The sequence below is a fragment of the Corapipo altera genome, unplaced genomic scaffold (genome assembly GCF_003945725.1).
Source record: "Corapipo altera isolate COAL_440 unplaced genomic scaffold, ASM394572v1 49, whole genome shotgun sequence".
Classification (NCBI taxonomy): domain Eukaryota; kingdom Metazoa; phylum Chordata; class Aves; order Passeriformes; family Pipridae; genus Corapipo; species Corapipo altera.
This window is the reverse complement of record NW_020884879.1, coordinates 1,038,182-1,051,769: the sequence shown is the minus strand read 5'-3', so window position 1 is coordinate 1,051,769 and position 13,588 is coordinate 1,038,182. Positions and strand designations below refer to the sequence as shown.

General features: G+C 36.4%; 1 protein-coding gene across 5 annotated transcripts in view; it reads left to right on the top strand.

The window, feature by feature from the left end:
- Window positions 1-13,588, top strand: part of ROCK1 (Rho associated coiled-coil containing protein kinase 1) — an 86,542-nt gene that overhangs the window by 37,364 nt on the left and 35,590 nt on the right. For all 5 annotated transcript variants that reach the window (XR_003526863.1, XR_003526862.1, XM_027638525.1 and 2 more), the window contains 8 exons: window positions 428-603; window positions 3,411-3,495; window positions 5,429-5,573; window positions 5,851-5,989; window positions 6,397-6,488; window positions 6,672-6,831; window positions 8,771-8,837; window positions 12,293-12,381. Coding sequence is in view for 3 of the 5 variants with exons in the window: in XM_027638525.1 (XP_027494326.1) it covers window positions 428-603; window positions 3,411-3,495; window positions 5,429-5,573; window positions 5,851-5,989; window positions 6,397-6,488; window positions 6,672-6,831; window positions 8,771-8,837; window positions 12,293-12,381 (953 nt within the window). In the remaining 2 variants the exon portion in view is untranslated. The remainder of the gene's footprint in view (window positions 1-427; window positions 604-3,410; window positions 3,496-5,428; window positions 5,574-5,850; window positions 5,990-6,396; window positions 6,489-6,671; window positions 6,832-8,770; window positions 8,838-12,292; window positions 12,382-13,588) is intronic.

The window sequence follows — 13,588 nt, the reverse complement described above, 5'->3', positions numbered from 1 at the left end:
AGAAAAATAAACATTTAGTGATAATACAAATAGAATCAGGCAGATGTTTGCAACACAGTTTCATGTTTGCATATTTGTCAAGTACCATCCTAGTGAGAAAGAAGCATTTTACCTTCTTATGTAATAAACATTCTTTGAATTGATCTCAAGATGTATTACTTCAAGTTGACTAACCTTAACTTGTAACCAGAACTTGGCTTCTCCCATTGTAATATAAAGGGATGGAAGATCTGTCTGAAATGCACTCTAGAGGTTAATTTATTTTTAGGAGGTCTGCAGGATGATGCAAAGTTGATTCAGTAATTGTAGCAATTCCATTGCTTTGTAAATCAGTTTGTGCAGAAATGCCTTTGATTTCCAACAAGCAAAACATTAAAGATAACTGGAATATTCAGTGACTTATTTTTTGTTTATTTGCTTTTTACAGTTATTTTATGCATTCCAAGATGACCGTTACCTTTACATGGTGATGGAATACATGCCTGGTGGGGACCTTGTGAATTTAATGAGTAACTACGATGTTCCAGAGAAATGGGCCAGATTTTACACTGCTGAAGTTGTACTTGCATTAGATGCAATTCACTCAATGGGTTTTATACACAGGTGAGAAACTAAAAAGTGTTGTTACATGGTGAGGTTTTATTCTTGGTGCTGCCAGAATGACTTCAGTTTGTTTAGACAGTTTTAATATTTATGATGTTAGTACTTTGTTATTATTTCATAATTATTCCATCTTACAACTTCAAAAGTTCTTGCCATCAGAAACTTTAAAATCTGTGGAGATACAGTCAAAGTAAAGGCTTTCAGCACGCCAGTGTTGGGGAGTAATAAAATTGTTCCACTGTACCAAGAGATACAAGAATAAAAATGGTACAAGCATGTTGGACCCAAAATAGCTCTTTTCTTCTGATTAGAAAAAGCTGTTTTGGGAATTTGATAACAGTAGTATCCACTGTTAGGAATTATTAATTCTCTGCTAGGCATTTGAAGCCTCAGTGACCCATGAAACAAGAATCTGTGAACAATGTGAGGAAAATCTCCCAGCCATATGTTTTCTTGTAAGGGGCAAGATGGAAAATTGAGATACAGAGCAAAGGGACTTAGCTTAGTTTCATCTGCACTTGCCCTGAAGTGAAATGCAGTCACTTCTCAGATAGGTGGAGAAGTTTCCTTTTTGATACTTGAAATTGTATCTGTTGTTAGCTTTTAATTGCATTAACTGGGAGCAGAAGAGTAATTTTTTCAACAGAAAATACAGGAAGAGCTTGAGTAGTGTATAGCATACTCTATACTATATAAATTTTCAATTTGTAATTTGGTCACAAGATCAGTGTAAGCATGTAAGCTTTTGCAAAAAAACAAACACAAAGCAAAACAAACTACTAATCCATTGCTTGAGTAGGATCTAGAGCATCATTAATTATGTAGCTATGCTGCATCTAATGGATAAATTATCTGGCTGAATGAACCATTTGTGCATGTGTTTTGCAAGTGTTAGAAAGCTGGCATTGGAAGTTGCCTGCAGCACAGCAAGCTTTTTTCGTGAAAATTTGGATTATTTTGAAACCAGCAGAGATTTTTGAATTTCTTTTCCACTGGAGTTGATCTGTTCAACTCTGAGGAATGAAAAGAAACTGATGAAAATGTGGGCTCACTGCTCAAGGGATCAGGGACAGAGTGACAAAGGACATGGAAATTACTTTTCCACCTTTGCCTCTGCCGTCATTGGTAAGATCTGCCTTCAGACCTGTCAGGGCCCTGTGCCTAGTGGCAGAGCTTGGGAGAGTGAAGCATTACTCTGGCAGAGGAAGATCAGTCTGAGTCCCAGTTATGCAAACTGGACATGCACATGTTCAAGGCAGCAGGTGGGATGTGCCAAAGGTCATGAGGGAGCTGACCATGAGCCTTATGATACTGCTCTCTGTCACCTTTGGAGGGCTGCGGTGACTAAGAGATTCCTGATGACTGGAAGGAAGCAAATGGCACACCTGTCTTGCCCTGAGAAGGGCCAGGAGCAGAGGGTCAGGGGACCTGCAGGCTGGTCAGCGTAAGGGCAGTTGGATTAAATTCTCAGGAAACCATCTAAGATGAGAAGGTTATTGGAAACAGCCATTGAATTTATAAGGGTAAAGCATGCTTTACCAACCCAATTGCCTTCTGTGATGATGGGCTTCACTGATGAGGGGAGAACAGTGTGTGTTGTTTGTCTTGACTTTAGCAAGGTTGTAGATGTAGCCAGACTAGAAAGGTGCAGTTTGAATAGGTAGAACAAAGGATTGTACTGTCCAGCCAACAGTCAGCTACCAGCGATTCCTCAGAAGTTTCATACTAGGGATTAGCACTATATTTTCATTCACAACATGAACAGTGTTCAGGCAAGACAGAAAACATCAGTCATGAGCTGCCCAGCAGGACTTTATAGAAAAGGTGGAGCCAGACTGTATTTGCATGCCAAAAAGATGAAAGGCAATGGATGACCCAAGTTGCAGCAAGGGAATATCTAGCTATTCACTAGGAATTGTTTTCTCGACTATGAGGGAGGTCAAGCAGTGGAAGAGAACCCTGAAGATGTTGTGGAATCTCTGTCCTCAGAAAAAAATCAAAACTTGCCTGGATTTTATCCTGAGTAAGCTAATATAACACTGAAGTTGCATCTAACTTGGTAGCTATACTTTGGTCAGGCAGTTAACTGCGAGTCTTACAAAAATCCCTCACAACCAAAATTATTCTCTGAGTATACTGGTACATTTGCACTACATTTGATTTGACAGTTATGGCCAGAGTTCTTCTTTGAGGTCTTTGAAATATAGTTTTTCCTGAAATTCATGTTATGCTGTCTTGATAATTCTGCTTCGGTATATTCAGTAACATCACCATGCTGCACTTTACCAGTTACTTTATGAAAACTTCTGTTCTATAATGGAAGTACTTTGTGGAAAAGGGTATAAGGCAATACTTAATACTGCTTTTCAGTCACAGGAAAATAGTTGTTCACATTAATAGAATTCTGAAAATGACATCTCTTAAGTTATTCCCTTAAAATAGAGGTGGTAAAGAGAAGAAGTTTTATTTTCAATGTCTGTTTGAGATAGCTCACTCATACTTCAACCAGTGAGTGTTTTTTTAGGAACTTGAGGTTCAAGATTGATGTCTAGATTTATTAAATTTGGAGACTTAAGGCTGTGTTCTCACATCTGTTATACTTTTTTTAAAATGCTGTAGTTCAGCAGTCTGTGTGTTGGACATGATACTTAGAGAAAACAGAAAAAAAGTGGAGGTAGTGGTGGTGCTTTAATGTTACTGGTTTTCCTGGCAATGTTGCATCTGAAAGGCAGTTGACTTCTATTGTTTTAGTAAGTTAAATTGATTTATTTATTTACTTTTTAGAATATATGTTTTTCTCGTTTCAGAGATGTGAAGCCTGATAATATGCTGCTAGATAAAGCTGGTCATTTAAAATTAGCTGATTTTGGTACTTGTATGAAGATGAACAAGGTAAACATATGTTTGTAATTTTACTTTTCTGTTTGTGAAAGGAAAACACACTTAAAAGTGAAAAGAAAACATACTGAAAACTTTTCAGCTAGATGAGGAGAGTTGAAAGTTCCACTCTGTTCCCATTACTATTCTTCATGGTCTTGGTGGAAGGTGTCCCTGCCCATGGCGGGGCATTGGAACTAGATGATCTTTAAAGTCCCTTCCAACCCAAACCATTCTGTGATCCTGTGATTCATGCATCTTACTCAACAACAAGTTAAAATGCAGAAATGGTGCTTTGAGTACCGATTTCTAGAGAAAGTTTCTGAAGTCAAACCTTTGATTGTCTCTACATCCTCAGGGTTATTTCTTTAAGTCTTTGGTTATGAAAAGTTAATGTGAAGAAGTGAGATGATTTTTATGTAGTGTGTCAGTAATGAGAGAATCAAAACTGATATGCAAGTTGCTGAATACCGTTTGTACTTATTAGTCACATGCTGACATAGCACAAGGAAAAATCTGAAGGAAACAGATGTCATAAAATTATTTCTTTTTTAAAAATATATCCTGAGGTCATTAAAAAATATTTTGCAACAATATTTCACATACCACAAAGCACTGTTGTTCCCTACACAAAACTGATTGGTTTGTGTCAGCCTGCACGTATATTTGAGGAAAACAATCTGAAATATGTGGTATTTAGTAGAGTCAGTGTAGTATGTACATTGTGTTCTCATCATATTCCAGGAGCTTTGAATAAATTACTGTACTTGGCTGCTTTGCCATAAATAAAAGGCCAGAGTGAAAACCAAATGCAGGTTACATGTACAAATTCAAGGAGTTTTCTCACTAACAGCTCACTTCAGTAGAATAGCTGACATGAAATTTGGCTTTATTTTGACTTAATATAGAGTTATCCTTGGCTGATTATGTTCTTAACAATGAGGAATTTTGAAATACAGAAAATCATTATCCTGCTGCTTAAGCTGTATGTGCAAAAAAAAAGAATAGAAAAAATGTCGCAAAACTTTGCTGTACATTAGCATCACTGAAGTAAACTCGTGTCAACAACACCTTACATTTTGTACTGCTCTGAACAAAGCCGACCTGTGAGTTTTGAGCCTAGTCTTGGTTCCTCTAGTGTTTTGAAAGAGAAAGGTTACTCTGTAGAAGAAAAGCTGCTCAGCAGAGGAGCTTAATTTAGGTGCATTCTGGATTTGCTGCACATGCAATACTGAATTAATATTTGTTTTATTTACTTAGTTATATATTTTAATGCAAGTTTTTCTACTGATACCATTTCTAGGAATGGCATAGAATTATTTCAGAAGTGCCTGAGTGGCACTTGAAAAGTGTGTGTGGTTGCAGCTTCAGCATTCTGGAGGACAGCTCCAGTGTGACTGATCTGAGATCTACCAGCCCTTTCTCAGGGGCGTGAGGAACGTCAAATGTTCTTCTCACTTGTTACCTGTTTTGAAGCCTATCTACTTAGAGTTTGAAAGCCCTGTCTACATTTAGTCTTCCTGGCATTAAGTATATTGAGTCAGAGGCAAAAAATTTGTACTTCATCTGTTCTTGTCAGCAAAATCCCTGATGTTAACCCATTTATGCTAAGAGGAACTTTCACTGTTTACAGTACATCCTGTCAGTATATGACACGTTTATATTGGCATGAACAGTGTGTGACAGGCCTAGGTGCAATTCTCACTATTTCTTGGGTACGAACAGAAGTTTTTAAAGTAACTTTCGCTGTGTTAGACAGATCTGGTGGTTTGTTCTAGATGTAGAAGTTTAGAGTTTAAAAACATTAAAATACCCGTTCAAAAAAGAATGTTTGTTGACAAAAGTTGATGTAGATCTGTTGATGTTGCTTAGGGTGCATAAACTCTTAGAAATTACTTGCAATTTTTGATCTTATATTTGGGCCCGTGTGTTTTCCTGCTCTTTGTAGGAAGGTATGGTACGATGTGATACAGCTGTGGGAACACCAGACTATATCTCTCCTGAAGTACTGAAGTCCCAGGGAGGTGATGGTTACTATGGGCGAGAATGTGACTGGTGGTCAGTTGGAGTCTTCTTGTATGAGATGCTTGTAGGTGAGTAGTAGGAAAATCAGAATTGACTACACTGCTTAACCAGACAACAAATAAAGTTGTTTTCAACTTTTTTACTCTTCTGACATAAACTTTGGTTTACTAATCCTGATATTTACGGAATATGTTCTAGAAAAATTCAATGACAGTTCTTAAACATTTGACCTTGCCTCTCGTTCACTCGGTTGCTTACATTGTTTGATTTGTAGTTCATATATTAAAAATCAAATCTATAATACTTTTGCTTTGCTTTTTAACTTTTGTGGTTCTGCTTTTTCAGGGGATACACCTTTTTATGCAGATTCTTTGGTTGGAACGTATAGTAAGATTATGAACCATAAGAACTCCCTTACTTTCCCTGATGACAATGACATTTCTAAAGAGGCAAAAAACCTTATTTGTGCCTTTTTAACTGATAGGTAAGACTTAAATTTTATTCAAAACAAAAGTAAGCCTTCACTAAGACAATTTCTTCTCGTGTTGAAAGAAAATACGTATTTATTTTATATGGGTTTTTAAACTGCTCAAGAGAAGTGAAAATCTTACTGTCTCAGCATGAATGGAGTGTAACAACTTGGCAACTGCCTGACCAGTCCATGATGCAGAGCTTCTTATAGACAAGAGTTAAAACCAGACTGTATTCTGAAATGTACCTGTAGTGCTCATGTAGTTATTGTCTTATGAAAACTTTTGAGTTATGTCTACTTCTTACCATAGTTTGAGGGATGTTTTATTGTCTTTGTTCTTATATTATGCCTAAAAATGAGTCTTTCCTTCAGAATAATTTACGTAATCTCACATGTTTAACCAAACTGGTCTTTAACAGGGAAGTGAGACTGGGACGAAATGGTGTAGAAGAAATTAAACGACACCTTTTCTTCAAAAATGATCAGTGGGCTTGGGAAACGCTCAGAGACAGTAAGTATAGTGCTCTTCTCAGAGATGGTGATCTGGCTTACTTATGTATCATGTTAGCAAAAGGATTGCTGTATTTTATTTAAAGGAACTTAAAATTTTATTTATTCTGTACCAAGGAAATAGGTTTCTTAGTCACTTGAGTAATATAATGATTATTATCATACTATTTTGCATTTTTTCTAGCTGTAGCACCGGTTGTACCTGACTTAAGTAGTGACATTGACACTAGTAATTTTGATGATCTGGAAGAAGACAAAGGAGAGGAAGAAACATTTCCCATACCAAAAGCATTTGTGGGCAACCAGCTTCCTTTCGTAGGATTTACGTATTACAGCAACCGTCGGTACGTATGCAGAAAGCAAGTTCATGGTGTATTCTTTTGTCAGCAGTCTCTCTGACTCTTACCAACCAGTATTTAGATATAAGTCTATTTGGATTCTTAATAACAATTCAGAATACTAATAAATTACACTCTTTTGATACTTTGCTAATGACAACCTCTAGTGCTAGGTAGGCATCAGTACCTTAAAATATCACACTGTATTTTTGAATGTCCTATTCTGCTTTGAGAAATTATATAGTAATGCTGCAGAAGCTAAGCAAGAAAAATCCACTAGGCAGAGTTACCTGCAGAGCACTGAATTGTATATGTAGAGTCATGGGTAGGAATGTCCATTTGTTTTACTGCAAATTACTGTTCCTGAGCTGTAGATGAAGTTTCCATACTTTACATCCGTGTTTTAGCATGTGATAAATTAAACCTCGGCTTACTAGAAATCAAATATTTCCTACTTGCCTGCTTTCTGCTTTATAGTTTTTTTTTTTAAGTACCCATCCACTGCAGAGTGAAATTGTGATACTTTACAGTTTTCACTATTACTTGAAAGACTTGAAAGTTAAAATTGTATTAATTCATGCTTTTGACCATCATTATTATTGTAGGCTCTGTGGTTAGCTATAGTTGCATTCAAAAATCTCAATAACCTTTTCTTACTTTGAAAGCTGCTTTTAATTGCGGTGTCAGTCAGGCCTAAAATGGGCTACAACTTCCATTAGACCATGTCAGATAGAGACTATTAGTTTTAATAGCATTTCTGCATAGGAAAACCTTAAAGGAAATAAATCTGGTTTTCATGCTTGCATAGAAGAGGAAACACTTCCAAGCCTGTGGTGAAATTCTTTCCATCTCTGCAAAGACTTGGATTTGTTGTTGCTTTCTACATAGTGAGGCATAGAAGGACTTGCAGGCTTTTCATACAGGTTGTGTGACTTAGCAGTTCAAGAATTTCACCTACTACTCTCGTTTTAGTCTGTAATTTTAAAAAGTTTTAATATTTGGCTTGCAGAAAGATTCTGGGATATGTTGTCAAGAAGGTGAAGTAACATACAGAAGCTTGTTAATAACAGAATTTCTTCTCTCCTCATCTTCACTTTTAGGGGACAGTATCAAAAATTTGGAGAATTAAGTGACTGTGGTTTTGCTGTCATGGAAGAGCTCTGCTGCTAAATACTATCATAACTTTGTAGGCTTACTAGAACTATAATGCTGGCCTAGAATTGAATTTTGTCCTATAATATTCTGCTGGTGTGATTGTCTTGCAAAGTCTGAAATTATCATCTTCCAAAGTTCATGTGTTGGAGAGTTCTTCCTCACATAATCTAATGCACTTAAGAGATGCTTTACTCTCTCCAGTTTAGTTATCAGGCCAAGAAAATCACATCAGATATCAAAGGAATTTGAAAATAGTGATTTGTGTTTATTTACCTGACTTCAGAATCATCATGATAGAAATTTGTAGTAATTTTAGAAAACACGTAAAATAAGAACACTGGCTTCAGGGCAAACTTTTTGTGTGTGGAACTCTTAGTAACTTTGTTGAAAGATACAAGAGCTCTGCGGAGTTTGCTTCATTTTTGCTACTTGCTGCATAAGAGCCTGAGTAAATATTTATGGGATGGAAGCCAATGAGAGTGTTGTAACCAAGGAAAGCAAAGATTTTTTTTTTTTAATGATTATTAAAAAAGAAAAGTGGTTATATTAGTATTTGGCAGAAATCCTTTTTTCTGCAGACCTTCTACTGCAGCTTTCTACTTTATCTTTTACAATAATTCGAGTTCTTCAGTTAGATGTGCTTAAATGATTATGTTACTATTTGGTTATCCACATTTTGAAGCACTAAATCTGGGGGTTATCTTTTAGGATGATTGTATTATTTTAGGGTTTTTTCATAGTCTTGTCTTTAAACAACTCTTCAAATATAACTTTTAATATGTTTTTGCAGATATTTAGCTGCCTCTGCAGAAAATTCCAATGATAACAGAACCGGCTCCACCGTGGACAAAAGTGTGGTATGTCTCACTGATTTTCAGCTTTGTTTTCTCCTAGTAAAGACTCTATCGCATATATGGACATAAACTATTTTGAGTTAGAAATGTCATAAATTATTTTAGTGTTTGAAATATGAGAAATCAATGAATAATTTCAAGATGTTTAGTATGGCCCGCCTAATAAAATTATTGGAAAAACAGAATTTCACTTTATATAACATTGGTTTTCCTGAATTGGATAAAATAACTGAAACTGCCTGCTCTTTTTGTGGAAAAAGATTCACAGTTTTTATCTTCAGAAATATCTCAGATATGGACGTTAGCTTTGTGGCAACCATGGAGTCTGGACGTGAGTGGGATGGGAAGCTTGAGCTTTCCAGCAACCCACCAGTTTAACTCCGGAGCTGGGCTTCCTATTAATGAACCCAAGTGGGAGGTGGCAGATAATGTACCAGGCTTGGGTATTCTCGTCCTTCCCAAGGGTGCCCCACAAGCTATTGGGAGTTGGGGCAATGAGGATCTGCATTTGTAGAGCAGTTCACCTTGCAAGAAACGTTTAGGAATTCTTTCAGTTAATGCTTCCCAAGCTCCCTGACAAGTCAGGTTTCTATGAAGGTACACTAAGGTGTTTGAAACAAGGCCTCCTTGGATTCTGTGTAAGTTCTGATGTAAATCAAGCTATTCCCTTAGAGTGGTTTGATATTTTAAAAATTCCATTCTTTCCAGAAAAAAATACTTGTCAAAAAATTGATAATTAACTAAAAGAAATCTTGGCTTATGTTCTACTATGTTTTCTGTTGAGAGTAGAAAAGAAGCAGATATCGATCTATGTTCCCTTTTCCCTTAAGCTTGCAATATAAGGGTTTTAATGATATATGGCACTATCCAGAGAACATTTGAAAGGGCAGGGAAACTGATTGTCCTTTATTGAGCAACTATATTAATTAATCATTGTAGTGTCTTGATTCTTTATCTATGTTGATGTGTTCCACACCTTTTTCTTTCCTCATGAACATTTGACTGTCGATATAGTAAAATTTCAAAACAGAGCCAGACTTTCAAATATTGAAGATACTTAAAACTGTGTGCTGGCTTTTGGTTGACTTGGAAGAGAATTACTGAATGGACTTTGCATGATTAGTGGGATACAGGCAACTGTGTGTAGTTAAAGAACCCTCAGTAGTCCTGCCCATATTGTCAGATATATTTGAATGTCTTGTCATTTCCCAGTTTTGTGAGGTGAAGCTCTGGAAGAATCTGAGGGATATAGGGAGGTTTAAATAAATGTTAAGTTTTTACTGCAAGGTATTTTTACCCCACAGTTCTTTCTCAGCTGTTTTTCTTTCATTACATGCTGCAATGAAAACGGTAATGTTGGCACATGGTTAGCAAATTAATTAGTTCTGGAAATATAACACAAGATGTTACCTGGTCTATCTGATTTTGAAGTACTGAGTGTCTTCTGGGAGAGACTGAGTGCCACAAATTTCCAGGAAATTCATTGTGTTTTGTGAGTGTGTAAATCTTAACAGAATTAGACCGTGAAATTAAACAGAAATGGAATTCAGCATCCTCTTACTGGATTTCAAACCTTTTTGAAGATCTCATTGTTTACTTTGGTAAACAACATAACCACCTGTCAACAGTTTAGATATTAAGAAAGAGGAGGTTAACAGATTCTTTTGCACTGGATCTTAGCTTTTCTTCATTGCTCTGGGTGCAGAACCAGATGCACTATGCTGTAGTGACTAAGAGAAAAAAAAAAAAGAAAAAAGTACGACAGTTTCAAAGGGAGTTTTCTTGACTTCTCTGCTGTATACAGGCTTTTCTATAGTACTTTCCTCCCCTGCTTCCTACTCAAAGTGGAAGCTGAGAACAAACTAAAACTTAAAGGAATGTTTTTATACTGAGTTAATTGTAACTCAGGATATTCTTAATGTATTATTTAGTCTGTTGATATCAGATTGTGCAAAACTAGTCCGGAAGCCTGTTGTCTTGTACTGATATAATTAGACTGCTCAGCAAGCTTAGATAGGCCCCTTGGGGTACAGCCCTCTGTGAGAACATCCAGAGACAGAAAGAAGCAAGAGGATGCAATAGCTGTCCAAACTAGTAGGAGCCAGTATAGAAATGCCTCAGTTGCCAGATGTCTTTTTGAACCTGTTCTTCATCTATCCCATTTAGTTCCTCTCTGCACCCTGTCTGGAAGGGCTATAACATGAATAACCAAGAAATGAAAGAGCAGTTACATGGAAACTTCTTTATCCTCTGTTTTGTCATTTGGCATTTGCTGTGGTTCTTTTTTACTAAAGTGAGAGATGACCTTTAAGTAGTCTTACTTCTTGCTTTATTTCTGATTGGTTCATACTAAGGAGGTAAATGTGTTGTGTACTGGTCCTCCTTCCTCAAAGTTTAGATTTAGAGGCCATCTCTGTGATTTTTGACTACAACCATTGCCTGATCCATATAGTGTTAAGTTCTGTGTCACACTAGTAATTCTTTTTCCGGAGCTGCTCTGTAAGTGCTGGGATGTCTAATTTTTGGAGGTTTTTTTTATTTTTTGGAGTTAAACCAGGAAACAAGAAAGCAAAAGATCAGAACCACTTGAATATGTTGCTTTGAAGAGAGTCTAGATTAGGAATATAATTCTTCTTTATGCAGTTCCAAGAACGTTGAGGGAAACATGGAAGAACTAAATAGGCTGAAATCCTGACAAGATCAGTGGAAAGGTTTATAGTGAATCAACACATGAATGACTTAATGAGCTTCCTCAAAGTTGAAACTGTCTTGTTAACTGAGGATTTTGGTGATGTTGGATTGGGATTATTGTGCCCAGAGATTCAGTAGAAGGTAGATATTTTAAGACTACATGAAAAGACTGAATTTTTTAATTTATCCTGCTGGCAAACAGTACATGCTGTACAGTAATGTTCTGTATTAGCAGCTAAAGTTTATTACTATTTTTCAAACCTTAGTACAGTTCTAGCTGTAAAAGTGATCTCTGACTAAATAGATGTTAAGAGCATTTTCTCCCCATTGCTGATAACTGACAGGCCTGGTTCTGCTTCTTGAACTTTTTGGAAGCTTGAAGATGCGTTGCAAAATACATGTCCATGCTAGAAGAAGAAATTTTGAGACTAACTAAAATGCTTTCTTATATCTTTGCAGTAATATCTTTAGTCAGATTCTGAAGATGCATAAACCAAGGAGAATTTGATTTAGCTTAGCCCTGTGAATTTTGATGATACCCTAAAATTTTGTGTGCATGCAAATGACAAAACAGTGTTGTTTCTTGTAGTTAAATTTCTTAGCATTTGGGGTGGGGGACATTACATTTTAATAAGGTAAAAAATTAGTGTTTTGATAGGAGAGAGTAAACTGTGATACCATGTGAGCGGAACTGAATATTCTGAAATACTTTTTTAAAGTTTTTAAGTTTAATGCATGTACTTTCATGTACAAATATGTATTTAAAGCTGGAAAATATGCAGAAGATGATCTATGAGTTGGAAGAACAGCTACATAATGAAATGCAGTTGAAAGATGAAATGGAGCAAAAGTGCAGGTGAGACTTTGAACTTTAATTGTTTACATAATTTAAATACATCTAACACTTCAGTTCTATGTTACTGCTTTAGGGATTACCAGACTAACGCTAAGAATGGTATTGTAGTTCTCCAGGGGAGTTCCAGGCACAGGTTTAAGTAATTCTAAAATTTTCTTGAGTACAGTATGAAGAAAGTGTTTTCTTTTCATTGACACCCGTGTAACACACATTCTTTCTGAACACTCGAGTGTTTGAGTTTATCTGATATCTCTGTATTCAGATGTTTTATTGCACTGAGGTACACACTGATCAAGCTGATTTTTTTGAAGATAAGATACTGTATATATGGCATATATTAGATTATTAAAATTACCTAGCTGGTTTCTAAATACAGGGTACTCGTTAGAAAACCTTTTTTTTCCTGTGACTGACAGATAAGAACAGCTATTTGCTTTCCAGAGTTCTTTCTACCATGTTGAAAGAAGTAGCTATGTGAGAATTTGCATTTTTCTTGCAGCTACACTTACAAACAGTTGGGATTCTTACTTTCTCATAACCAGGCATTTTTACTTAGATTCATGCAAACTAAATTCCCCTTCAGTCAATTCCCTTTTTGAAGTCTTTTCCTGAAGGACTAAATAATGCCAGGAGGCAACATAGGTATAGGATACAGGAAGAATTTAGACTTGTGAATTAGGACCAAAGTGTGTAGCTGTACAAGCTACTCATGTGTAAACTGGTAACCAAAGTGGTCTGGTGGGAATTTAGGCTGTGTGACACTGTTGCTTGCTTCAACACAACCTCACTGTTCACAGGTTCTGCTTGCTTTCCACAAGCAGGACATACCTTGCTTGAAGGATATTCAGTAACTGTCTTCCCTTCCTGCAGTACTACTGAAGTTGTCAGAACACAACAGTGTGTCTTCTGGTATGTCATACCATTCACTGCAGATTTAGTAGATAGGATATATTGCTGTAACTGCTCCTTTTTGTACCTCCCAGGTAGCATTTTCTGGGTCCTTTTTGTCACCTCTTTGAAGAGGGCTAGCTAGCTACAAAAATGCAGTGGGTGTGTCAATGTTACTGCCAGATAACCTCACTCTATAGTCCAGTGTTCTAATACATTGCTTCAAAAGAGACGTTTTCAAATAATATTATTCAGATATCTTTATCTGTAATAGGGAGCTCCTTACTGTTGAATTAATGAACTATTTTAGGTATTTGGA